This window comes from Thermobia domestica, chromosome 3, assembly GCF_964235325.1.
Source record: "Thermobia domestica chromosome 3, izTheDome1.hap1.1, whole genome shotgun sequence".
In the NCBI taxonomy this organism is placed as follows: Eukaryota; Metazoa; Arthropoda; class Insecta; order Zygentoma; family Lepismatidae; genus Thermobia; species Thermobia domestica.
This window is the reverse complement of record NC_137456.1, coordinates 309386610-309413911: the sequence shown is the minus strand read 5'-3', so window position 1 is coordinate 309413911 and position 27302 is coordinate 309386610. Positions and strand designations below refer to the sequence as shown.

Genomic DNA, 27302 nt, shown 5'->3' with positions numbered 1-27302 from the left:
TTTAAAAATCATGAAAAATTTAAAAATAATTAGTTAAAATCGAGACAGACTGTACCAGTCAACACTCCAGCAGCAGCAATAATGCTCAGTTCTATATAGAGTCATTATATAAACTAATAGGTTTCATTATTATTATTATTATTATTATTATTATTATTATTATTATTATTATTATTATTATTATTATTATTATTATTTATAATAAAAATATCAAACAAGTGTGTCACGATGTCTTGGCGTTCAGTAAAAGAGTGTCGTCAATCAAAAAAGATTTTGAAGGTCACGGAACGGAAGATGTGTTGTCTTATGAATTGAGAAAATAAAATGGGCGAGTAAGCAGTATGTTGTCCTTTCCGATGTCATGTTGAGCATATTGTGTAGAGAGCGCAGGTTCAGCTAGTTTATCTGAAAAGTCGAAGTTCGCGAATTTTTTTTTGGAACAGTTTCGGTTCGAATTTTAAAATCCTTTTTTCACGGTTGGTAAGACCTAATTACCTGCTTTCCGAAAAAAAATGTATTGCTTCTGTGTGCAACCGTTTTGTCGCAAAAAATCGAGAAATTGTCAAATTTTCAAAAATCGCCATTTTTGAGCGCCATTTTCTCGAAAACCGTATTTTTTAAATTCTAAAATTTTGTCAGATGGTTCAACTTTACATAGATAATAAGGTTGCGGACTGACCCACTTTGGTCGAATACTATAAATTTCGAGTGACCCATTTTTATGTTTATTTTAAACAGTCCGTAAATTTCTTTGATGAAACGCGTAAGAAAACGCTTCGATTTTTAAACTTTTTATTCATTTTCGATCATTGTACTGACATCGCAGTTATTTGGACTTTGTCAGGAGTATTTCAAATCATTACTAAGATAGTAATTCAGGGCTGTTTGCAGATCATAGAATTTATTGGATGACGGTTGTACGGATCTGCGCATACGTATATGCCTTTCTCATGTACGATTGTTCGGGATTTGTCGATCATGTGTTTTATGATTAACCGGTAGAGTTCCAATATTTTTGATTTTGTCGTCGAGTTGCATATAAGCGTGACAAGACGAAATTGGTCATTATAGGATAACTTCGATTGAAGATCAGAGTTTAAATGATGCACGTATGAAGCACAAGTTTCATTTTTTTTTTTTTTTTCGTAACTTGAAGTTTTTTGCATTGGAATATTTACATTGTATATATTGGAAATTTTTGCCGTGGTGTGCTTCGAAAATTGCAATTGCGATTTGTCCTGGTCTGCTTAGACGTGGTGGTGGCCTTCGTACGACCAATCATCATGCAGTCACGTATCGAGTTTATCCGTTGCGTGCAGTAAAAATTCAACGAAGGTTCTCTGCTTCGAAAAAAGAAGGGGGAGGGGCACATTTCAGAAATTAAGATTGGCTCTTTAATAAAAGAAAAAACTAAAAGGTACTAGAGAAACATTTCTTATCTTTATTTAATGAATATAAACTACGAACAGCATCTAATTGTTGCACTTTTATTGTTTCCAGTGTTGCCAACTGCGACATCAAAATTAACGAAACTTCGCTAACTTCAAAAGACTGTAGGTAATTCATGAAACATTGGTCGAGAATGCTATTTGGTGTGTGTATTATTCATGTAAAGTTGAACCATCTAACAAAACTTTAGAATTAAAAAAAAAAAAATGGTGTTTTCGAGAGAATGGCGCTCAAAAATGTTGATTTTTGAAAATTTGACAATTTCTCGATTTTATTTATTTATTTTTATTTTATTTTTATTTTATTTTTATTTATTTATTTATTTATTTATTTATTTTTGGAAAACAGGTAATTAGATCTTACCAACCGTGAAAACAGAATTTTAAAATTCGAACCGGAAATGCGCAAAAAAAAAAAAAAAAAAAAAAAAATCGCGAACTTCGATTTTTCAGATAAATTGACTTTCATTTGTTAATTTATGTAGAAAAAGATACGCATGCGCAAACCAAACTATAATAAAATATAGTTTATTTATATTCGACACATACCACAACAAAAATTATAACTCTACCTGTCTCCACATCTGAATGGTGGGGCTCCGAAGTTGACCATTTTCTATGTTTTCTACAATTCATAAATTGCACTCCCCGTTTTTGATGGCTCATTACTTGGCGGGAAAATTTTTTTCGACAAAAAAAAGCCTTAAAAACATGTCTAATTGCTATAAAAAAAAAAGTTTCAACAATATTTGAGATAGTGATGTTACATGCTCTGCCTGAATTGAAATGGAAGGCACCTTACATGACATGATTATTTCAGTATTATCTAGAATTGCTGAAGTTAGACTCACCTTGAACCCAGTATAGAATTCTGTTGTTGTAATTACATAGAAGAAATAAGTGTAATAGATAATGTGTTATTGGATGATAGTTGCTGAAGGTGCTCCAAGTGGTTGCCTGTAAGAGAGAGAGACACATCACAACGGCGAAATTTTGCCTGAGCAATGTTGATCAATGTGTTCGCGGGGATTGCTGTCTATCCTACTGCAATTTCTTCACGAAGAACTGTACTTCTTGGTTGTATTGTGGGAGGTGCTCTGTCCTGTTGGTACAAGAATTCACTGTTTCCATAAAGTACTCGTATAGCTGGTAAAACTGATGAGCATAGCATTTCCAGGTACGCTTTACCAATAAATATATCTTCAAAGAAGAAGGCTTTGTTGAACCTATGACAGTTCACATCAGACCCTCATCCTCGGTATATTGAGCGCCTTGTCCACATAAACGTGTGGAATTTCAGGTGCTCAGTAAACACAATTGAGGACGTCGGTGCAAGAAGGGGACAGCTCCAATTTTACATTTGGTTTGAGATTGAAACAAACATTACTAAAAATCAATTTATAGTATTTTGGCCTCCAAATTTTTTTTGTAAAGAAAGGTTTTACCCCTATAATGGCGCCATTCTTTACAAAATGTTTGGAGGCTAAAGTACAATAAATTGATTTTTAGTAATGTTTTGTTTCAAGCCTAAACCAAATGTAAAATTGGAGCTGTCCCCTTCTTGCACCGAGATCTTCAATTATGATGATTCATTTTTCACTGACCTTGTAAACTTCAGTGACATTCTCGAACTTGAAATATCACATTAAAATGGATTTCTGTTCCTAAAATGTCAAACGTGCATCGGTAATTTTGTTTAACCATCATACGTTACATGCTAGTCTAGAGAGTACCGACGTCTATTGAGGAAGCATACTACAGATTTTAATGATAATTGGATTCAACATAGAACGCAATACTCAAATACTATGTACCAAATTGTCTTGGCGGCCATTTTCTTTTTCTTGTTTCATTTTTCACTTTCGTAATGTACTTCCACTAAAAAATAAACTCAAGTATAACATTCATAACAGCGTTTGAAAGAGTCTCATTGTCCATTGTGAACAAAAACTGCTGCTCTTATTTGGAATATTTCTTATCGTTTACTTTTTATTCTTCCTTTCCAGTCACAAACAACGCTTACAACGAATGACATTGTCATTAATAAGCTTGCGCAGATCTTAACGTATTTGCGTCAGGGAACGCGACACAACAAGAAAGCCAAGAAGAAGGATAAGGGCAAACTCGATGAGAGGGTAAGTTCTTATAATGCTATGGTTACTATTCTCTATATTTATGTTGGAAAATAATTTCCTTAACGATACAATTGACCAATAATCCCGTGTGGTTATAAGCGTAATAAAACCTATTCTCATTTGCACGTGTTTCTTTCCGTTGATTGTAATACATTGGATTCCTTACGAGCCGATCATACTTGTAATATCATACAGCAACTGAAAATATTGTTTAGATAGTATATTGAAAGAAAAAGAATCAGTGCCGTTCGTTTCTGAAATTTTCTTTCTCGATTGGTAAATTGGAATTAATATAATAAAATATGTATTTTTCATATCAATGTAAGTGACAAGAACTTTTTAAAGTAATAATAAGGAGCGCATACGCAGTTTTCACTTTATTGCGATTATAAATTCATTTACACTTCCTGAATATTCTTGCGTATTAGTATACATTAATTTCTCGCATATCCCTGCTGTTAATCTTAAATCAAAATTTCTTAAGACATAATAATCCTCTGATAAGAAGTTTGATGTGAAAATTTGTTGATGTCTAACACAAATTCAGTTTAAGTTAATAAATGTAAGGCATTGTACACTACGAACTGTGATGTACAGCTTAATGTTGTCATTATAAGTCCAAATTTATGAACAGAAATTCGATCTTAAAATAAATTATACGCCTGTAACAGAATCTGAAAGTACCGTTCTAATTTATCTGATATACACATTCACAAAAAAAAATATAGCAGAACCATAGTTGTTGTTAAACTACAAACATGTAAAAATAAACTGGTAATGTTTCTATCCTTCTGTACTCAGGGAAGCGAGATGTATATGGTACAGCAAATAGGAAATCCAAAACTGGAAGTTCATTCTACGATTTTCTTTCTTTCTTTCTTTTTTGTGGAAATACTAAGTGTTTGTCGTAGTGTTACATTAAATTTAAAATCTAATATAGTTAGGAGCGGAGTTGCTGGTAAACAATATAATAGTGTGTCATTAAAGTTCTATTACCTGTATTTGTTATCCAATTATGTGTGTTCATATTATACATTTTTTTTCAATGTCTCTGACTAGGTGATAGAGTGTTAATCGAATATATATTTTACACACATAAAATTAAAATATGCCAAAATATTTGATTTGAAGGTGGGAGAAGACCCGAGAAACTAGCAGCAGCATATTATATGAGAAAATCGAAGGAAACAAGTCTCGATTTCCGACGTAGTCCTGCACTTTTTTATTGTTTGTATTTTCGTTAGCAGCAGCGTATTGTCATGTAACCATATAATTGTTCAGATTATATGTATCGGAATGGATAGAAATGACTCCACGAAATATTTTGTTTATAACTATGTATTATATAAACAACAAGCATAGATACAATTTACAGGTTGTAGGATTTTATAGGAGGTTGGTAAGATAGTTGGAAATATGACAGAAAGGAGCTGCTGTGGAAGCTACCCTGAAAATAGTCTTAGTGAATTCTAGATATAAAATTGAGAAGGAGATTGTGTCGTAGAGGGAGTAATAGGGTTTCCTGTAGAGAATCTAGATGATTTGTGGTGATTGTTTGTGAATGTATTATAGAAACATAATGAAGAGTGCATAGCAAAAAATTAGGTGTTGAAACAACACAAAATGAATACCACTTGGGCATACTTGTGTGTGAATTCAACACCAAGAACATCGCCTTCCGAGCATATCAGAAATAACTAGTTACTGGCTGTGAGTATTTGCATAGAGTATTTTGTTACTTGTTTTTATTGTTTGTTGTGAGCAAAGCTTTACGCAGTATATTTTGCAGTTATATCAAGTAACGAATAACATTGTATGTTTTTGTAATCGGTCACAATAATAGTCTTGTAAACCTGTGAATTGTCTGACAACAGTTACACAAATAGCAGTGCTGCCATCTCTTCCCTTGTATGTTATTCTTATGTCTTAGCACGTAAGAACAGAAGATGGCAGAACTGTTACTAATGTAACTGATGTCAGACAGTTCACAAGTTCACGAAACTATTATTGTGACCGATTACAGAAAATATAAAACGTTATTCGTTGTTTGGTATAAATGTCGAATATATATTGTATAATTTCAGATCTGCTTGAATGTAGTTACGAAAAATTATTTCTACGTAGGAGCTCTATGAGCAGCGCAATGTTTTAGAAATATTTCCGTAAATAATACCTACACACTAATCTGATATTAGGGGGCGCGGTGGCTCAGTGGTAGAGAGTTCACCTCTGGTGTTGGGGTCCCTGGTTCGATCCCAGCTCGCGCCATGTGGACTTTGTGGTGGACGAACACCGTGCTCGTGGGTTTTCGCAGGGTTCTCCCGTTTCCTCCCACTTTCTTCATTGATTTCTTAGGATTTCCTAGGATTGATCTCTTAATGTATAGCGCGCATTAAGTCCAGGTAATATGTAATAAACACTTGAAAATTCAATAGCTTTCTCATGGCATATGAAACTCATCTAACTTGACAATGTTTACCAAAATATCCTGGTCAAAATGACAAAACAAAGAATGCGACCGACTGTGATACTATCAATATCATCGAGGTATTGTTGGAATGTTCCGCACAACGTATTTAAAAACACCATTTTCATTCATTTCTCACAATCACCGTCTCCTTTAGCCTAACCGGCATAACCGTGAGACGTAAAACTTAAATATTTCATTTCGAATTTGATGTTAATAACGTTAATAATTGTTAAAGCAGAGAGTTAAAAAAATAAAGTCTTCCTTGCAGGAATAAATAAACTATAATGTGTTGAATACAACGTCAGATAGTCAGGGGAGTAGTCTTTTGATAATAGATTTCACTTGGAACTCATCAAAACTTAAAATTAATTGAAGGAAATTTGTCAAGTTACGAAAGATGCAGTAACAGACGCTGAGGAAAATAATTACCAACGCTAGAGGATATACACCTAAAATTTCTTTTTAAAATATTATTAATCATAGTAAATTATTAATCATAGTAATTTTCAGATTTCTTTGATGCAGATGAAAAGTGTAATTTTGTGATATAAACGAATATCTGTTTATTATTGCAGCAAGGAAGGTTGGTGGATGAGAGTATTTATGGAGATATTGGAGATTATGTACCAGCTTTGGCCAAAAGAACAGACAAAGACAGGTAATACTTTGTAATAATCTTATTTTGATTTTCTAGCAATTCAGAATCTGTTATCAATTTTCTCATTGTTTCCAGGAATATCTTTCGTTTTAATATAAATAGATATTAGGCAAATTAAATGTTTTACATGTATTTTCAACCTTATCTTTTATGTATATTTTTCCTTTTACAAGGGTACCACTTATTTTATTTATTTTTATTAACTTATTTATTCACATTTTAAGCACAAACCTTCGATCCCCTTCAAAGTACTCTCCACTTGCGCTAATACACTTGGGTAATCTTTTATTCCATTTTTCAAAATATTGTTTAAATTCATCTTTTGTGATGCTTTACAGCGCCTTCGTCGTTTTTTTTTTTCTTCACCTTAGCAACATCAGCAAAACCCTTTCCTTTCATGCCTTTTTTTCGTACAAAGTCCCATCACCTGTGATAATTAAAAAAAAAAGTTTGGATAATTTCGGGACACTTCTTTCAAAGCACAGCATGCTTCCACGCGACCTTGTTTTTGTTAAGCAGTCAGCAGTCGTACCATGAATTTGGTAGCCACCCTTTTCATTCCCAAATCTTCTGTCAAAATTCGCTACACTGAACTCCCGACAGCTCCATAATTTCTTCAATGGTCCGTCGTCGATCTTCGTTGATGATTGCACGAATGTTTTCATGTGTTCGGGCTGTGGAAGGACGACCGGAACGAGGTTTGTCATTAATTGACATTTTTACCGTTCTTGAAACGGGAAAACCGCTCAAACACTTGAGTTTTCCCCATAGCCTCGCCCTTGTACGCCGTTTTCAACATTTCAGGAGTTTCTTTTCCACTTTTTCCGAGCAAAAGCAGAATTTCACCGCCGCACTCTATTCACGAAAATCAGCCATTGCAAAAACGACGATCACACAAAACAGTTGTCACTATAAACTTGCCGAAACTAGTCTTGACCTTCTTCAGCGACGGTACTCGGCTTACTGACTCAGGAATGTTCGCTTTATGCGCTCCTAGCGGCAAAATGCGGTACTACAAAAGCTCTGCCCCCCCAAATTAGTTCGGTTCCTTTTGGGAAACTTCCATGTATGCAACAGAATACGTGAAAGCAGTGGTAAAAATTGCTCGTAATGAAAATATTTGCTGTTCTGTATTTACTGTAAATCAGAAGATACCTGTTTCCTTTAAAACTTGTAATTATAGCGGTATTCCAAATCACTAGTATCTACGAGGCCTAGTTTTAAGTGAGATCTGAGCTATTGTACGGTTTTCGATGCTTTCCCGCTGGCCCAGGGCCCCTACACTAAGGGCACAAACTCCAGCCGCTGGTTCTGGAATGAGGGCACGATGATGTATTAAGTACAATTCTCTCTTTCTCCAAGAAAAATAACGTTATTTGATTTATTGAAATTTATACAAGGTCAAAAGATAGCGGTCAATGTGTGTGAGTGGTAGAGCACTCAGAGGGTCGCTGATTCAGTTCTGGTCATGTAAACTTGTGCCCAATATTATGTACGTTTTGCAAAGAAAAAACTATTTATTTCCGTTAATTTTTACTATTTTTGTACTTTTTCTGACTATGGAACGAACAAAGAGAAGTGACTTTTCTATCTTTGACCTTGAGGAATTCGGAGATATGGATATCTTATAATAATTGCAACCGCCATCCTCTTGTTTCCCTTCTAGGATACAAATTTAAAGCAAAACCTGAAACACATGTTTAATTATTTTACATATAAACAGTCCAAATACCAAATTTCATGTTTCTAACCTTAAGGGATTCCGAGATATGACCACCTTATAATAATACCACCTTTTTTTCGCACTCACATTTTCTTTCCTTCTGCGTCAAATACTAATCTTAAGAGATTCCGAGTTATGGACTCGTTTGTAACTTCTACGGATTTTGATTCTAAGTCAGATATATAAAACGCTGAAACACGTACCTTGAGAGATTCCGAGATCTGGACATTTTAATATTATGATTACTATTCTCCCTCTCCTTCCCCGTCGAATTTCTAAAAATTCTTTCTTACTGGAACCTTAGGTCACAAATCCAATGTACTGTCCATATTTCAAGCGGTTTGGCCTGGGCTTTGATCAGTCAGTCAGTGAGGACTTCTTTTTTATATAGAGAGACTTGTGTGGTGGGCACACTGGGATATGAAATGTATAATGCAGTTGTCCGGTGAACACTAATCATACATATGTAAGTTGATTTGGTCTACAAGAAGGTAGAAATACACGGAGATATGCCAAAATTATAGGTATTTATTAAAAAAGGCTCAGTTTGGATGGCATAAGTATATAGTTGTGTTATTTTATGGAAGTACCAACTTAACAAAAAATAATGGTTCTGATATACTTCCAAGAAGTTAACTTAAATCTCTTAAATACCTGCACATAACATGAGGCTGGATTTACTATAGAGCAGTTCTGACCTCTAATAACCTCATCATGTCAGGGTATATCCTTGACTAAAAACTGTTCTTGTATAAATTATACAATTCTAACTTATACAACATTTAAATTTTACTCAGTTTAAATTTCAAATTTTGTTTCACGCCTCTCCCTCCCCTAGAACTTCAATAACTCACTTTGTGTTGTGGTCCCGTTTATGGGCACCATGACTATAGTTTGCGTTGTGATTTCAGTTGCATATCAAGAGTAAAATGTTGTTCGTTTTATCTTTCGAAGGGAAAAGGACAGAGAGCGTGAGAAGAAAAGGGCGTCGTACTTTGAGAAACCAGGAATGGAGGATGAAGCTGAAGCAGGGCAATCAAAGGACCAAGAAGGAACGTGGGCCGCTGATGAACTTAAGGCTGACAAAGAAGCGAAAGCCATGTATAAGGAAGAGCAGGAACAGACGTAAGTATTTTTATTCTCATTTGTTTCACTTTCCTTACATTCTTTACGTAAATTCCGTACTTCAATTTACGAATATTTGTGCAAGGCATATCTTAAGTACAGGGTAGTTCGTAAAACGAAATAGATAAATCCTGCAGTTATACTAGTTTCTGCTATTCAAACCTGTCCCAGTGTAACATTTTGTAGAGTTTTAAGAACGTAAAGCAAAACACCAATCAATCGATCGAAATGCGAATTTTAATATATGATTGAATATTTTGTATGTTTGTATATTGAAATCTGTACTTAATAATAAATCCCGTGGCGCTGTAATTCATTTCCTTATGAACAACTTTCCATTGATCAGAGGTTATATACATTTGAGAAATATAACTTAGAACAATAGAGTAACACAAAAGTAACACTACAATATGTGAAGTGTATTTTAAAATCACCATACTTAATTAAATACACTTTTGTATTCCATCCATGTTAACTTACGTTTCAAATGCACTGACTGTACATTTTCAGAATTTTACGCTGTCAGGGCGTTTGAAATGTTAAGTTAAAATATATAATGCACAGATGGAATACCGGAAAATGAGTTTATTTATTTACAGATATCTCCGTGAAAATTGTGTGGAATATGTAATCAGTACTTGTTTAACAACATAAGTTTCACGGATGTTTATAATAACTAATTAAACTTTGATTACGTAATAAGTGGAAAGTCATCGATATTATTTTATAGTAAAAATTTACAAGGGTAAAGTATGGAAATCAAATTTCTGATAACCATTTAACTTAAATATTTGAGAAGATTAATAATTGTGGAGATTGGTTTTGTAGACTCAGTGAGAGAATTAGGAAGCTAATTCCCAAAACAAAAGGAAAGGGAAAAATTCCCAAAACTTTGGCCAATAAATAGCAGAAAGTGATTAGTAATTTTTCTTTTTTCTCGAAGAGCATTCTTTCATTTTCTTACACATTCAATTAACAAATGCTTGGTGGAATCGAAAAAAAAAAGTATCCGTTATCTTGGAGGAATCTGTGTTTTTGAAGTAGAAATTAAGATAGAGAGTTCGAGAATACGGTCTTGAGCTGTTTCATTATTAAAATTTAAACCGTTCTATTCTGCACGAGATGCATTTTTAAAAATAGCTATCATATGCAAGGCATTTTAATCTTTAAAATAATTAGTGATTAAAAAATTGAAACGAATATTATGCAAGCATAAAATGTTTTTTCGTGCTTCCGAGTCAGAATATCTTGTCAGCATCCGAGTCAGAATCATGTCAGCATCCTGCATCCAACATATTCTCTTAACGGTAGTGAAATCACAGAGCATAAACAAAGCAATCGATGTAAAACACGTTCATAGTCTTGACAGTATTTTAAAATTTTTCTTTTCACAAGGATTATTTTAGTATATATATTGAACCACGGACTCACATAAAGTTGAGAATCCCAGTTGTAATAGATAACGAGTTGTGTAAACAATATATTGAACTCAATGTGTCGTAATTCAAGGGCATTTCCTTCTTTATACGTGCTTAAGGGAGATAGAGCACTTACCTCTGCTGCGTGGGGTCCCTAGTTTGATCCCGGCCAAGTAATTTGTGGTGGACAGCTGGATTTTGACGGGTATTCCCGTTTTCTCCTACATTCGCATCCCACCAATTCCATAATCATTTACTTTCCTTAATCATCCGTCTCCCTTAGACTAAAGAGCATAACCGTGAAACATTAAACTGAAAACATTTGTGCTTAAACATTTTTTTGTTTGTTTTTATCCTATAGTTTGGGTACTTTACTCAAGAGAGACAGTACTCGTGTGCCTTCTCAACCACAAAGTCGCGCCCAGCAGTTATTGTCCAGATTGGCTGCTGAACCCGAAGGGTATGCAGAATGTTATCCTGGTCTTGAGGAAATGCAGGACGCTATTGAAGATTCTGACGATGAAGTGGATTATACTAAGATGGATTTGGTAAGTCTTCACAGTAGTCGGAAATACTGGTGTAATTGGATCATGCAATACATTTTAATATTTGTGTTTTCAAATGTATTATTTCTCTCTTATTTTAAAATTAATTATTAGTAATGTTTTAACTTAGAATGTAACTATTTTAACCCTTTTTCTATAATCGTACTTGAGAGCTTAATTATAAAACTCTTGAGCAAAGAGACGCGGTGGCTCAGTGGTAGAGCGTTCACCTCTGGTGCTTGGTCTGGGTTCGATCCTAGTCCCCGCCAAGTGAACTTTGTGGTGGACAAACACCGTATGCATGGTTTTTCTCGGCGTTCTCCCGTTTCCTCCAACTTTCTTCATTCCACCACTTCGTTCATTTCTCATCATCATCGTCTCCTTTAGCCTTGCCGGCATAACCGTGGAACGTAAAACTCAAAGTTTTCATTTTTTTCTTGAGCAAAGAGAAATATTAGTTTGCTACACGAGTTCACTACATAGAATTTAATAGATTCAGTATGCGATACTTCTTATTGGCTGAATAAGTTCGATAAATGTAATGAATGTTTGCTTTTTGAATCTGTCTCTTCTCGAGAATTATCTCAATGAAATTTTGGTTGTTATGAAATTACAAGTTACTTTCTCGGGGGAAGAGTATATAGCACGTAGTAGTATTGCACTTTCCCAAAACCCACACAATTGCAGTGTTAAATTGTGCACTTCAAATAACGCGTATATATTATTTGACCATTATTTGTTGCATACTTGCTTTCAATATTATTTTCGAGGTGGTATGCTGTAAAGATTCTTTCTGAAATTGATTCTTGTTCTTGTAGTATTGGTCGATGTTCAGAGAAAGTAACAAATGATATTAGTAATAAATGCATATACTGATATACATTATGTTGCCAAAAATCATCGGACACCCCTTCACATCAAGTAAACAATCGCAGAATGACGTCAGTACACCTTACCAACACTATAAAAGTGAAGACACAAATGCTGGAGCATCAAATGAACATGTCACGATGAGTCAACGCAACATGTTGAATGCATTCGAAAGGGGCATGATTGCAGGTGCCCATAAATTAGAACATACTGCCAGAGAGATTTTTTCAGTAGCTAAACGTGCCCTAGTCCATAGTTAGCGATGTCCTGGTCAAATGGAAACGCCATGGAAGTACTGAACCAACGTCTCCTCTGGTAAGTTCAAGAAACTAAGTGATCGAGACCTGAGAACCCTGAAACGTGTTGTGCGAAACAACTGGCAGACATCTTTGTCAGAGGCTGCAAAGGACTTCTGTCTTAGCTTAGGTACACAGGCCAGTGACAGGACTGACCGCCAAGAGGTGATAATACTTGGTTTTCATGGTCATGCTGCCGCCATGAAGCCCCTAATCACACGCATCAATGTTCAAAGACGTTTGCAGTGGTGCAAAGAGCACCGTAATTGGACTTTGGAACAGTGGAAGAATGTAATGTGGAGCGATGAATCACGATAATGCTCTGGCACACTGATGGGCGTGTATGGGCCTGGTGAATGCCTGCCAAACGGCATTTACCCCAGAGTGTATTATGTCAGCTGTGGAATTTGGTGGTGGTAGTGTCATGGTTTGGGGCTGTTTCTCCTGGTTTGGGTTGGGCCCGTTAGTTTTAATTGACGGGTCGATGACTTATGGTATAGTCGAAAAACATTTTAGACAATAGCATGCTGCCGACACTATGAAAACAGTTTGCGACAGGACCCTTTCTGTATCAACTCGATAATGCTCCTGTTCGTACAGCACGCGCCATTGAGTTGCGGTTTGGTAATAATCAGGTAGATTCGATCCCAGCTCGCGCCGTGTGGACTTTGTGGTGGACAAACAGCGTGCTCGTGGGTTTTCTCGCCACCATTTCACTCATTTCTCATCATCACCGTCTCCCTTAGCCTAATCGGCATAACCGTGGGACGTGAAGATTTCATTTCATTTCAATAATTAGGTAGAAGTGACTGCCTTCCCAGGTCAAAGCCTCGATTTGAACCCTATAGAACATCTTTGGGATGAATTGGTGCGTCGGTTGCGTGCCAGACCCACTCGACTAACAACCAGACGTGCACTGTTCACCGTGCTACAGGAAGAATGGAGAAGAATTCCGCCAACAAAGTACCAGAACTTAGTGGCTAGCCTACTCCGAAGGGTAAATGCTGTAATTCAAGCAAAAGGAGGCCCGACATTCTATTAGTTCGGCCTCCATTCATATGTGGAGCCTTTCGAATCAAAAGTACCGGTGTCTTTTGGTAACAGTGTATATCTAGGTATATATATTGCTAGGTATTGATATTAGCAATATATATTGATTCGATTATAATAAATACATTTAGACTATATGTTATTAAAATGATGATTAAAATGTCTTTTTCATCAGGGTGAGAATACTTGTACTTCTGTGCCAAGTGGTATGAAGTACAAAAATAATAATAATAATAATAATAATAATAATAATAATAATAATAATAATAATAATAATAATAATAATAATAATAATAATAATAATAATAATAATCTATCCCATTTTAACCATTCTCAATCAAAATATCCACCATAGTGGATTGCCAGAATGTTTGTTGGGAGTTGAGGAGTAAAGCGTAAGAAACAGAAAATGGTAGTGTCATTGATAGCACAATTAGCAACAGAATAAGCAAAAATTGGGAATCGGGATCATGACAGTTCCTTACTAAGGTTTTTCTGTGTTCCGATAATTTTTCATACCTATTGATATTGGGTAAAATATCGATTATGCATTACTCAAATAGATCAAAACAAGTTATAAGCAAATAATTATCTCGACTGCTCTTTAAGTAAGTGATTTTTTTTTAAAGAATATTTTCACTAGTTTTACACATGACATCTGTGTTTTCTTCCTGTTAAGTGCTTAGTATCTTCCATTCACATTCACCTTAACAGGTTAACTACCATGACACACCCAGAAACGACATTATGCTCTTCACATCTATGAAAGCCATCTATTCGGGCCGTGATGGTTTGGTGGTAGAGCGTTCACCTCTGGTGCATGGGGTCTTTGGTGCGCCAAGTGAGTTTTGTAGTGGACAAACACCGTGTGCGTGGGTTTTCTCGGGGTTCTTCCGTTTCCTCCCACTTTCTTCATTTTATTCAGTTTTCATCATCACCGTCTCCTTTAGCCTAACCGGCATAACCGTGAGACATAAAACTCAAAAATTTCATTTCATTTTCATTTTGAAAGCCATTTATGTAGTTGGAGAGGTGCTAATGTAAATATTTTTTTCGAAATGAAGACTTTTTTTTTTTAAGTCTGATTTTCAGTTCCTTGTACCTTTGTTCGTATTCATTCGAAATCCGTTATATCATGATCTTAATATTAAACACTAAAGTACTTTGAATACGCATTGCCACATTCATCTTATTTTGTTATTACTGCTATAGAGGACATCAAAATTTAGATGTTGGTGATATTGTAGCATTCTTAGTTTGAAATGTGCAGTAACGTGACGTAGTCCATTTGAAAAAAATATAACTACGTTGGTTTGGCAGCACTGTCAACTTGGAGGTATCACAGTGCATGTCAAACAATGTTCTCCTGCCGAGATTTGCATGATTTAAGATTTCAACATTTTGTATCGATTAGTTTAAAAGTTTCAAGGCCGTATCAAGATAAATGCATCACCCTATATATATAAATGCCAGACAAGGCATCAAGTATTGATGTATAATCGTGTTTCTGTGAAGCTTTTTGTCGTCAGCTTATGTAATAAGAAACTATCCGAAAAAGTATTTGTATTCGAATTTGTCTAAACTTTTGAAGAGCTATCCCTGCCCTCTTTATGCAAGAAGGAAAGACAAAAATAAGAAAGAAGGTTCACAGATAAACCAGTGTACACTTGGACATTATTTCAGTATACTCGTATTAAAGCTTGTTTTATTATTTTACAGTCGGTAATAATTTTTCGTCTTGATATATTACCACTGTCATATCGGAGTAGATATATATACATATTTTAGTGGCATTTCTGTATTGTGACGCAATTGTGGAGGTGCTTGCAATAAGAGGTAGAGGCGACTAGGGACGGATTTAGGGAAGTGCACCGGAGTATGTACACCCCTTCTCCCTTCGTTGTAAATATACACTATCTAAAATGAGAAGTTAGTAGTGTGAATAGCAACACTTTCCGAAATTTTCTGCTGTCATGTTTTCGTTTGGGGCTTAAAAGAAAGCAGTTTTGCAAAAGCAATAGTTTAAGTCGATTTTCTGAAGGTTGAAGGAAAAGGATTCACCAAGCAAAACAATATTCTGCATTCATACCACAGATGCCTAAAGGGATTTTAAAAATTCAAATGTAATGGTAGTTATTGAGGAACCCCCATCAGAAAATACTGGATCTGGTCCTGAAGACGACATTTCAAGAAGGTAAAAAGATTGGAGAATAAATCCACTCATCAGATCCATAAATCCATTATGCTGGAATTATGTTATTGTTCTCTCAAGTAATTCTTAAAAAAAAAAAAAAAGCTTCCACAAAGCATACAGAGATTTTTTTTGTGCTGATTCATTATTTTCTCGTTTGTTTTTAGGAGAACTTGTGTTGATAATAGACTGAAATAGTGTGACGTCACATCCTTTCGTTGTCATGGTGATCACAGTTTTATTTTCTAAACAACATGGCCTAAGAACCTACGTACAAACCGAAAACAGTGACGTATTAACTTGTGGATTGCAAACATTAGATTAAAAGAAACACTTGTATATGTAAAAAAGATTTCCAATGAATGAAACTACGAAAAGATAGGGAAAGCAAGCAATTTGGAAAATAATATGATAAAATATGACAAGCGTTGAAACGTAAATGTTTCCCCTGATATTGCAGATTTTGTGTGTTTGTATATTTAGGGGTTACATTGTCAAAATATACTTGCTTGCCTATTATTGGATATTAAATTTAAATAATTCTGGGAAATCTTTATTTAGTACCATCAGTATCACACATTACATTGCATATGTGTAGACCTACAGAATTAGTGTTTAAAACTTAACCGATCAGAAATTGGTTCAGATTGAAAATTCTCAGGACGCATATGGCTACAAGCTTAGTGTTCTTTTTTGTTGTGATTGTTTGTTTCTTTATTTTGTAGCCACTGTAACTATGCACTCATATTTTAAAGCCTGGGTGTAAGAAATATGAATGCGTCAATATAATTAAAATTATTTTCAAACTAGACAGAGGTTTTTCTTTGCAGATAAATCGTATATTTGTTCTATTTTCATTGTGCCAACGGCTTGTTAGCCTGTATCTTCGTTTTTACAATGCTAATAATTGCTTTTGTTCATTATGCTGCCACTTCTTATTCAATTTCTATCTTATTACTTCACGTAGAGATGTGGTCCTTGTAGAAAAAGGTTCCTTAGATGTTACTTCATGAATTACTGGATTTCACTCATAAATTTTCTATATAGTGGCCCCATATTCTTAATCTGTATCTTTTCTTACTAACTTTACTTTATCTTCAAAATATTTTACAATTGTCTAATTAACAGTCTGTCATTATTAACAGCAAATTTAACAGTATTCCTTTCAATTCATGCATTTGTTTAGAAAAAACATGGCGATCACCATGGTAACGAGAAGGAAATGACGACATTACTATTTCAGTCTATAGTCCGACCTCTTTTGATAGTTTCCAGCTCGTTTAATACTAAAGTGTACTGATAGTATATATATTAATGATTATGAAACCCATTTGAATTACAGGGAAACAAAAAGGGACCAATTGGACGCTGGGATTTCGATACTCAAGAGGAATATAGCGAGTACATGAACAACAAAGAAGCTTTACCGAAAGCTGCTTTCCAATATGGCGTCAAAATGGCTGATGGTCGCCGGACTAGAAAGTACCATAAGGAGAAGAATGAAAAAGCAGAGCTGGATCGAGAGTGGCAGAAGATTCAATCAATCATTCAAAAGCGTAAAGTGCTGGGAGCTTCTGCAGCTGCAGATTCAGGGTAAGTATTTTGTATTCATATTACAGTGAAACCTGCCTTAACGGTCACCATCATACGGATAGTTATTTTTGTCCCGAATTACAGGACAAAATCCTCTCTTTTACGAACACGGATAGTAATCATTTCAGTTCGTACACCTGAGGTATAGTTTCTTCTTAATTTTTATCAACGTTTGTTCATTATTGTAAAAGAGGAAGGATCCCTTGGATATCTGACACGTGGTATTAATGTTAAGAAAATATTGAAATGGTGAGTACTCCTTTCATTTAGTTGATTCTACCTACCTATTCCCGCGTAGCTTTTCGGCTTTGCGATCAGCCTTTTTGTTAAACCGTTTTCTCTTCTCGGCAAATATGGACAAAGTTCTTTCCTATTCTCAGATTACCTTTCAGAGAAATATATAATAGAAACAAGAAACTCAAGAATACAGTAATTATGATACTGATAGTGGGCGATATTATTTCATTGACAAGAAAGAACTCCTGACCCGAATCGTACATAATGACTATCCAACAACATGAACAGACATGTCAGTGTGTGATTTTTGCGAATTTACTCACAACAGTGCTAATCTAATTTCAGAGGGTGAAACTGTCGTTACTTTTCAGTCAGACACTTTGTAGAAATTCTGCTTTATTTCGTTTTCATGCCTTTAAAAATATTCACGAGGTGACATTAGAAATGTAAAATATAGACTTTAACGAAATTTCAGCGTTGCAGACTGCTTCTGATTATACTTACGCATTATAAACGTATATAACGTATTATAATAATTATATAACGTATTATAATTTTATGGAATATTTACCATAGCTCAACAAAAATGATGACACACTAAAAGAATGATAGTTATTCTTCCAATTCTGAAAACCAGTAGTTACTAAACGCACTAGATGAAATCTTGAGGTCCGGGGATTGGGCGAACAGTGTGAATAGACGCATTATCATCCTGAATTATGGCGTCATTGCCTAAAACCATCTGAACCATAATATGCGCATAGTTTCCTAAAATGGTGACATAATAGGGTGCAGCGTTTTACCACTTTTTTTTTCGGAACGAAATGTAATACCTGGCAAAAGTGGCCCACCCACATGGACATTACAGGTATAGATTTTTTTTCAAATCAGATAATATCTTCTGTGAGAACTATTGCCTCAAAGTTTCGAAATTTCACTGAAAATTACAAAAAATACCAAAATTGTTCAGGAATTTTAGTTATGTTAAAGTAAACATTTTTTTGTTAAATACATGTCAGTTACTTAGAAAACTGACATTCAAGTATAAAAATGCCAGTTATGTGCCCTTGGGGGGGATAGGGATGCCTCCTCTGGGGCCAGAAAAGGGGGCAAATTCAGTACATTTAAGTGATGTGCAGGTTCTTGCTCACCTGGTCATATAGCCTGTTTAAGGGTCCCAGAGTCTACCCCGTGGAGGTGGCTGCACCTAGAGCTCCTGCGCCAGCCCTACCCAACCAACCAACCATATGTAGGGCCGGATAAACTAATCCAATTCGTCACTGTCAGGAAAAATTATCACAAATTGGGACTTTGATTGCAATTTAGATACAGCTTGCCTAGAAAGTAAGGTTGACCTGATCATCCCGTCCCTATCATCACTGCCACATACTCGAGAGGCTGCTTCAGTGACTAATTTCACTGCCATCGTGTGGCATGGTTAGACGGTGGAAGACTATTCTGGCACAGTGTTGTCAGAAAGTGAAAGTTTGTGCATGAGCTATTTGTTTGATACCGTCCTTAGAACTGGTGGTACAGTTATTGAAACATCAGTGCTTTCCCAAAAGATCATTTCAGTGCAATCTTTTGCCTCAAAATTCAATCTGGGAATGATGCTATATCTAATAGTGTTATGAAGATTCTCTGCTTCGTGTTTTCGAGCACTAAGAATCTTATGTAATGCATCTGGTCGGACAGCAAGTAGACCATCAGTCACCATGGCGAAAAGAACATTCTCTGGGAGTGCGAGAAATGCATTCGTCTAAATGGATGAACGGATTACAGCCTGGTATTCATTTGGTAAGTATCTAGAACTGTGAATGTTCTCAAAAACGTGACAAGGACCATTAGCAATGGAAGACTTGAGATAAGTATCTCAGGTCTTTACTGAGTTTTCTGAGCTCTTCTGACTATGATGAGGTAAGTCACATTTTATTGGTTTGAATGACACCATTGGAAGCTTTTCACAGTCAGATAGTTTTGAACCTATGGGACCTGTGTAAGAATAGGGGCTTGAATTAGCGCCAATATTCATGAAGAGAGCTCAGAAAGGCAGTTCATTAAAATACAAGAGACAAATAGCCTGTTAGTTCCTTTAATTTTTTACGAATACCTCCCTTCCAACCAGTGTTAGTGTTTGTTCCATCACATCCAAGAACCTCAACTTCATCAAAGCCACCTTCGATTTGGTTCATGATGTACTCGAAAATAGCCGTGGTCTCGTCATGGCCAGAGCCAGAGGATAATGTCACGTCACCAACGTATTGAGAGTTAGGTTCAGCCACAAGTGATAAGTGCTCTTCTCTAACGATGCTTGCGTTTGTTTTAGTGTCTTCCCTTTGACCATCAAAGTATAGGCTTTTAATGGGATCATCATTTCTAGAACTTTCTTTTAAATTCCGAGCAACTTTAAGTTTCTCATACCTTACTTCGCTCCTGTCCACAATAAAAGCAGAGTTATGTTGCTAGATTGTTGAGAAGTTATAATTCCAGCCTTTAAAGCTGTCTGAAGCACAGTTGATATTATATGTGCCGCAGCCTTTTCGCTTACATTGTATCTCTGAGCAATCATAGCAGTTTCAGCCAAATCTAGCTTCGGTTTAGATGTTCTGTCTCTGAGTTTGGTCTCTTCCTCAGAAGAGCTTTCCTCTGCTTTCTCTTCACGGTCTGCTTCATTGTCACTGAAGTTATTTTTGTGATATAATAAATAAGATTGACTGTTTTAAAAAAGAAATACAAAATTTTCTGTGAAAATAGTGTTTAGCAAACTATTATCTGTAACGGCCAATTCATATAAGCTGAAGGCAACAGTAACCAAATATAGCGCTTGAGAAATGGCGCCCAATTTGAAGCGTATCCGGCTCGTTCCTGATAGTGACGCTGAGTTACGCAGATCGGGACAGAAGGGTGTTGCAGTATTGTGAGGTGGAGGGGTGGGAGTGTCATGGTGAAAAATAACAATGCTCTGCTACCACTATGAACCACCAGTACAAGGAAAACGCAAGTAAAAAAATAGCTGTAGAAACGCTTAATTGTACTGAATTTGCCCCCTTTGCGGACCCCAGAGGAGGCACCCCTATTCCACCTCAGGGACATATAACTGGCATTTTGAGACTTGAATGTCAGTTTTCATAGCATCTGGCATATATAAATCCAAAAATATGTTTACTTTAATATAACTAAAAATAATGAACAATTTTGGTATTTTTTGTAATTTTCAGTGAAATTTTGAAACTTTGAGGCAATAGTTCTCACAGAAGATATTATCTGATTTGAAAAAAAATCTATACCTGTAATGTCCATGTGGGTGGGCCACTTTTGGCAGGTATTACATTTCGTTCCGAAAAAAAAGTGGCAAAACGACCCACCCTAGTGACATAATCATGAGCACAGCACAGCTCGTTAAGCGTCAGCATAGGATCCACTGAAAACCAAAATATTGCAGCCCACAGCATCACAAAACCAGCGCCGTGTTTTGTTGTTGGGCGGAGACACTGCAAATCATACGCTTCTTCCGGCGTCCATCACACACAAACAAGGTCGTGGTTTGAAGTAAAGTGAATTATGACTCATCCGACATATCACACGTTTTTAGTGATCAGCGGTTTCTTGTTGCATGTTCGCAGCACCATTGACATCGTGCTTGAATCGTTATGGCCTCTTATATGCGGTTTCGCCCATGCATCCTGACGCTGTATGTGGATGTCATTTAATTCGGGGCGAGTATGATTGTCGGAGCTGCTGCTTGAGTTCTGTGTCACTTGCACTGCAGTCGTACGACGGTTTTGAATGAGAATCCGCTTTAATGCATATATTTTGAGACTTCCTGTATCTCGATGCCTAAAGCGCTGCAATATCTTTAAGTGGAATTGGTTATTGGCGTTTTATGCCACTTAGCAACAAACTGAGGTGTTTCAGCAAATACTATAAAGTTTTCGTTGAGACTTAGTTTCCCATGAAGTTGGGAATATGTGCGTGTGACTAACTAATTCTAGTTCGCTATTGGTCGATAGTGGCACGTGATATTAATCTAAAATTCTGATTGGCCTAGACAGATCCTTGTGGTGACTGGCGTCACTGCATGAAAGGTATGGTACACGTAGAAAAGTACCTCGTAGAAAAAAATTAAATAATATGTGATTTTATTACATTTTATTGATTATAAATGTGTCATCGTATATTTATATATGTGTTTAGTAATGTGAACAAATAATCGTTTAAAATGAAAGTGTGATTGCATGATAAAGCGGGATGTAATTTTACAGTGTATGAAAACGAATTTCATTGCCTCCCTTGATGCTCAGTGTCGTTTTTCGCGAAGAAGACAACAGTATTTCATTATGTGGTATTAATCAAGTAAGTATAGGAAAGCGGTAATTTTCATGTATGATTTGTATATATTTTGTTCAATAAAATTCGGTAACTTCAGAAAATAACTGCGATAATGTTCGGCAGGACCTATCACTAGGGGTTTTCTTCCGACCACTGTTCCTTTTCACCGATGTGTTTTTGCCGTGAGTTTTGTAGGCTGTCGTCAGGTTGGACACCCATTGTGACACATCCAACAGTTGCCAATTTCGTCACGCTCACACCACATAACCGAGCCCCAACAATCTTCCCTCTTTGAAAATCAGAAAGCTTATCCAGTTTATACTATCACAGTCTGCTCAATTTACTATACATTGCCGTTCTGCAGCTCCTCACGTAGTATGAAGTCTGCCCTAGCATCACTGTTAAGCTGTAGGTCCACGTCCTAGCCTCGCTGCTGAAAGGGACTCAAAAATCAAATCAGAACAATCCAACTCTAGGAGTTTCTATTAAATTGATAAGTATCTGTATTTCTTTCTCGTTTGGTATAAGTTTATACTTACTACGTAACTTGTAATAATTTTCGGAAACATATGTGGACGGGTTTCATTATTATTATTTCTAAACCTTTTTTTCAGTTAACTGGGGTCGGCTTTACGGATTGTTGTCCTCTATTTGTTTCTGTCTTGTGCCATATCCATTGTAACACCACACTGCACCGTATCATTCTTCACACATTCTCTCCACTTCTTCTTTGGTCAGTCTCGCGCTTGTTTCTCATTCAACTCTGTTGCATCCACTCGGTGAGCTACGTATTCCGAAGGTGGTCTTACATGTCCACATCTTCGAAGTCTACTACTTTACACTTTTTATTCCTCGGATCACTTCATTCTTAATTTTGACCTTCCTTGTCACTCCACACATCCATCGCAGCCACTTTCCCTCCTTAACACACAATTTCTGTTCCTCTCTCCTCATCTTCGTCGTCCAACATTCTGCTTTGTATCATATGGTAGGCGTCACTACTGTTTTGTAAACTTTTCCTTTAAGACGTATTGGTACCTTGCAGTCACACAATACTTCTGCTACTTCTTTCCATTTTGATTAATCACTGCTAATTTTGTTGTTTACATCTTTCCTGCATTTTCGTGTACTATTGATTCCAAGTACTTGAATTTGTTCGCCATTAACCCCTCTTCTTCGTCCAGTCGTATTCTTGTACTGTCGATTACATTTTTTCTGAACGGGCAATGTAAATATTCTGTCTTGATTTTACTAATTCTTAGCCCTTTATTCTACAGTGTTCTCTTCAGGTATCTTATTTCTCTTGCAGTGCAGCCTTGCTCTCACTCACTAGCACGATGTCGTTCGCAAATAGCATATACCACGGTGCTAACTATTGAATATCCTTTGTAAGGTCGCCCATCATAGGTGAAAAAAGGTATAGGCTAAGGCTAGATCAGCGTTTCCCAACCGGTGTGCCGCGAGGAAATCGAAACAAAATTGATAATTCTATAGGAATCAAATTGCAAGACATAGGGAAAAATGTATATTTGTATTTCACATTACTATGAATCTACAAAAGTTTCATACTGTGTTACATTTTTGTACATTTTCAATGTTGAGAAAAGTATTTATCATTGTCATGACCCTTGTTGTTGCAGTTTATTTCGTAACTTGAAATTTTAAAATATTCAATCCTTTTGACAAAGCAAACCTGCGTAAAAATTACCTACATTTGTGTTTTAAAAGTATAAGAGATTTGTTTATTCGTTCGTTATTTAGTGATCTTTCTTTTTAGTGAAAGGTTGGATACAGTTTTCGAAAGTGGATTTTTAAAAAAACCCGAATCCTGTATCTCACTGCAATTGTTAACTATTTTTAAATTAGAATGAACAATAAGCACAATGATTTATCACAAAGGAAAACCAGTCATCGAGCTTTCTTCTCTGTGAGAAGATCAGTAGGCCTGATCACAGAAAAAAGTATCACGGTATTTCATATATACAAATAATAATAATATAATAATATCTATATGTATGAATGTGCCGCGAGAATTCAAGTTACACCTGTAGTGTGCCGCAAGTTGAAAAAGGTTGGGAAACGCTGGGCTAGATACCTTAAGAGGTCTCACTTTCACTGTAAACTTTTCTGTTCCACACGCACTTCTCACTTCTGTCCTACATCCATCGTACATATCTTAAATTATATTGACGTATGTGTTCGGAACACACTTTTTCTTTAGTGTCCACCAAGATCTTGTAGCACACTAGCATCCTAAGTGCAAATATTCCATCCGTTGTCGACCGTCCTGGCATGAAACCAAATTAGTTCTCTGTTATTTCGGGCTTTTCCCTCAATACTGCTTCATCTCCCCCAAAGTTTCATTACATGTTCATAAGTTTTATGTCTCTATATTTGCCACATTCTTGCACATCTCTTGTTTTTAGAAACTGGCACAACGTAGCTGCTGCCTCATTCTTTTGGCATGTTACCTGCCTCCAATATCCTATTAAAAAGTAGCGTAAACTACTGCACTCCTTTATATAAACTTTTCAGTGCTTCGATAGGGATATTATCCGGCCCTGTGCATTACAACTTTCCAACGTTTTCATGGCATTTTCCACCTCTGCCATAGTCACAGGACGAATACCTGATTCGTGGATAGATTTTCGCAAGTTTCCCTCGAGTTTTCTTCATAGAGAAGTTTCTGGGAATACTACCTCCACAGCTTCTTTATCGTTTCTTCCCTTGTTAAAACGTCGTTATTTTCATCCTTGATGCAGCACATATGCGAAATACATTTCTTTTTACTTTTCTCGCACCTTCAAAAACTTGTAAATAATCTCTCCTCCCTCTTTTGTTTCCAGGTGGTTGTACAATTCATCATGAGCCCTGTTTTTGCTACACTAATTTCCTTCTTGTCATTCTCCTTTACAGTCCTTCAAGTCTTGTTGATTGTTTGTATCGTTCTTTTTTCTCCTTCACAACTGCTTGAATGTATTTCATCACCACATTTCTTTATCAATTAGGCCTCTTCCTTTTGTTTCCCCCACTACTTTTCTTACTGTTTCCCTGAGTGCTGCAGATACTCTGGTTTACTCTTCTTCCTTCATTTGCAGTACTTGCGATGTGGTATTTTTCTTTCGAATCTTTCGTATCCGTAGGTTTTCTTCAGGTACTTCCGTTTCCTCCCACATTCTCATTCTATCAATTCTTCCATAATCATTCACTTACCTTAATCATCCGTCTCCGTTAGCCTCGTGGGACGCTAAACTGAAAGATTTCATTTCATTTCGTATCTTTTCAGCACTTGTACATCTAGTTTCCACCACTTCGTTCAAACAGGACATTTTGTCGTCTTGTTCCTACTTTTCCTTGACGTAGATATGATCTACTAGGAGAGAGAGATGCTCAATTAAATTCTCATTAGATATATTATTTTCAGTCCTTTGCATCACGTAGGTTTTGTCTCCTCCATAAGAGGAAGTCTATCTGAAACTTCAAGGTGCCACTCTTGCATGTAATAAGGTGTCCTTTTATCTTCTTACAAAAGGTATTCAGGATAGCAAGATCGTATTCGTCCGCCACTTTAGTATGTTGTCACTTTCCTCATTTCTGTCTTCCAATCCATATCCTGATCGCCCTACATGCCCATTTTAATCTCGTGCTAAGATAAGTTCCTAATGTAAAGAACAATTCTTGCTTTGTCTTGTCTCATCATCACACCGAACTTGTGGGCCATAGGCACTGCCTATATTGAAGGTTTCTTCTTCATATTCTTATCCAAGACAATTCTCTCTGTTAATGTTTCCTGTATAAATAGGCTTGATCCATTTCCTATTTCATTTGATTTTGAATCACTCCATTTAGTCTCCTGAATGCGTACTGTTTACTCTTCTTCTTGCCATCGTTTCCGATAATTCGTAGCTTCCCTGTCAAGGATCCAGCGTTCACGTTCCTGGTGTTTCTGCACTCGCTTCTTTAGCCCCTTCTGTCTATTGTTAAGGTGTAGCCCTTGCTCACTTTTCACGTCCTTAAGGCGATCATTCCTCACGTCACTTCTAGGATACGCGATACTTTTTCTCACTCATTTTCCTTTCCAATCCACACTTGACTTGGCAATTGTTTTTACAACTGGGTTCCAACCTGTGACGTCCACCCCAAACCTGGAAGACCAGGATTTTGTTGTGGGTTTCCTCTCCTTATTATGTAACAGAGCTGGAAATTCTTTGATTAATATTTATTTTTTATTTATTTCAGGGAACCAGACTACAAGGTGCCTCGATTCTAAGACGGACCATTAAACATTTTCAGTATACTGCAAGAAAGCTGTAAATTGATTATGTACATATGATCAGTGTATAGAAAACTTTGTAATAGTAGTAGCAGTTTCGTCTGCTAATATATGATTATAAAAATGTACTGTATTACATTATAAATTGAAAATATTCGTGTATATGTCATATTTTAATAAATATTACCTTATTCCAATGTAAACTTTTTTTTTTTTTTTTTTTTTTTTTTAATATCAGAGTAATATATTGTTTGAGTTAATCGCTTGAAGAAAATTTATTATTTTTAGAATTTTCCTTTAGTTTCGAGTGGCGATTTAAGAAAAGAAAGTGTGGTGATCTTGTAAAAAATATCGAATTCGAGATTTCAACGGATTCACTTTCCATTGGCCCCAACGAGCTAATGTTCACATTAAGGGGCAGTACTATCCACTACGTACATTTGAGTACGTGAGTTTTCATTTCAAAGAAAAGAGGAAAATAGTTCTCATACATATAAACCAATGAGCTGAACGACACTGCTGGCGCAGATATTTACACCGATAATGGAGTGATTGATGTTGATGGTGTAGGAGTGCCAGAAATAGAATTGGAGTTATACGATAGGACAAGTTCATCTCTCCCTTTACGACAGATGTTGATCAATATTCATTTTATTTATTTATTTAAAAAAAAAATAAGATCCATTCTTCCCTGCAATTCCGATGTCTTTGCTTGACGTTGTTTGAGATTTTGACGCAACAAGAAAAAGAATTTTGTTGTTTTATAATGCACGGTAACTTAAAAAAATAAAATAAAAATCTGTTGATAACAACTGTTGTTTTGTAGAGAAGTGAAGCAATTCTATATGCAGAAATCCCACGCTGGAATAATATCTAAATTATATATGCTGAGTAGATTCCTTTCAAAAACTCCCTCCACTTCTGATCGTGTTTTCAGTGTA

The 27302-nt window shown here is 36.0% G+C and overlaps 1 protein-coding gene across 1 annotated transcript in view; it reads left to right on the top strand.

Moving 5' to 3' along the window:
* The window catches only part of beag (IC cytokine homolog beag), a 72890-nt gene extending 46326 nt beyond the window's left edge, over positions 1-26564 (top strand). The window contains exons 8-13 of the mRNA XM_081752571.1: positions 3455-3583; positions 6629-6711; positions 9389-9559; positions 11339-11525; positions 17272-17522; positions 26328-26564. Coding sequence (XP_081608697.1) covers positions 3455-3583; positions 6629-6711; positions 9389-9559; positions 11339-11525; positions 17272-17522; positions 26328-26358 — 852 coding nt within the window. The 3' untranslated portion in view covers positions 26359-26564. The remainder of the gene's footprint in view (positions 1-3454; positions 3584-6628; positions 6712-9388; positions 9560-11338; positions 11526-17271; positions 17523-26327) is intronic.
* The last annotated feature ends 738 nt before the right edge of the window (positions 26565-27302 follow it).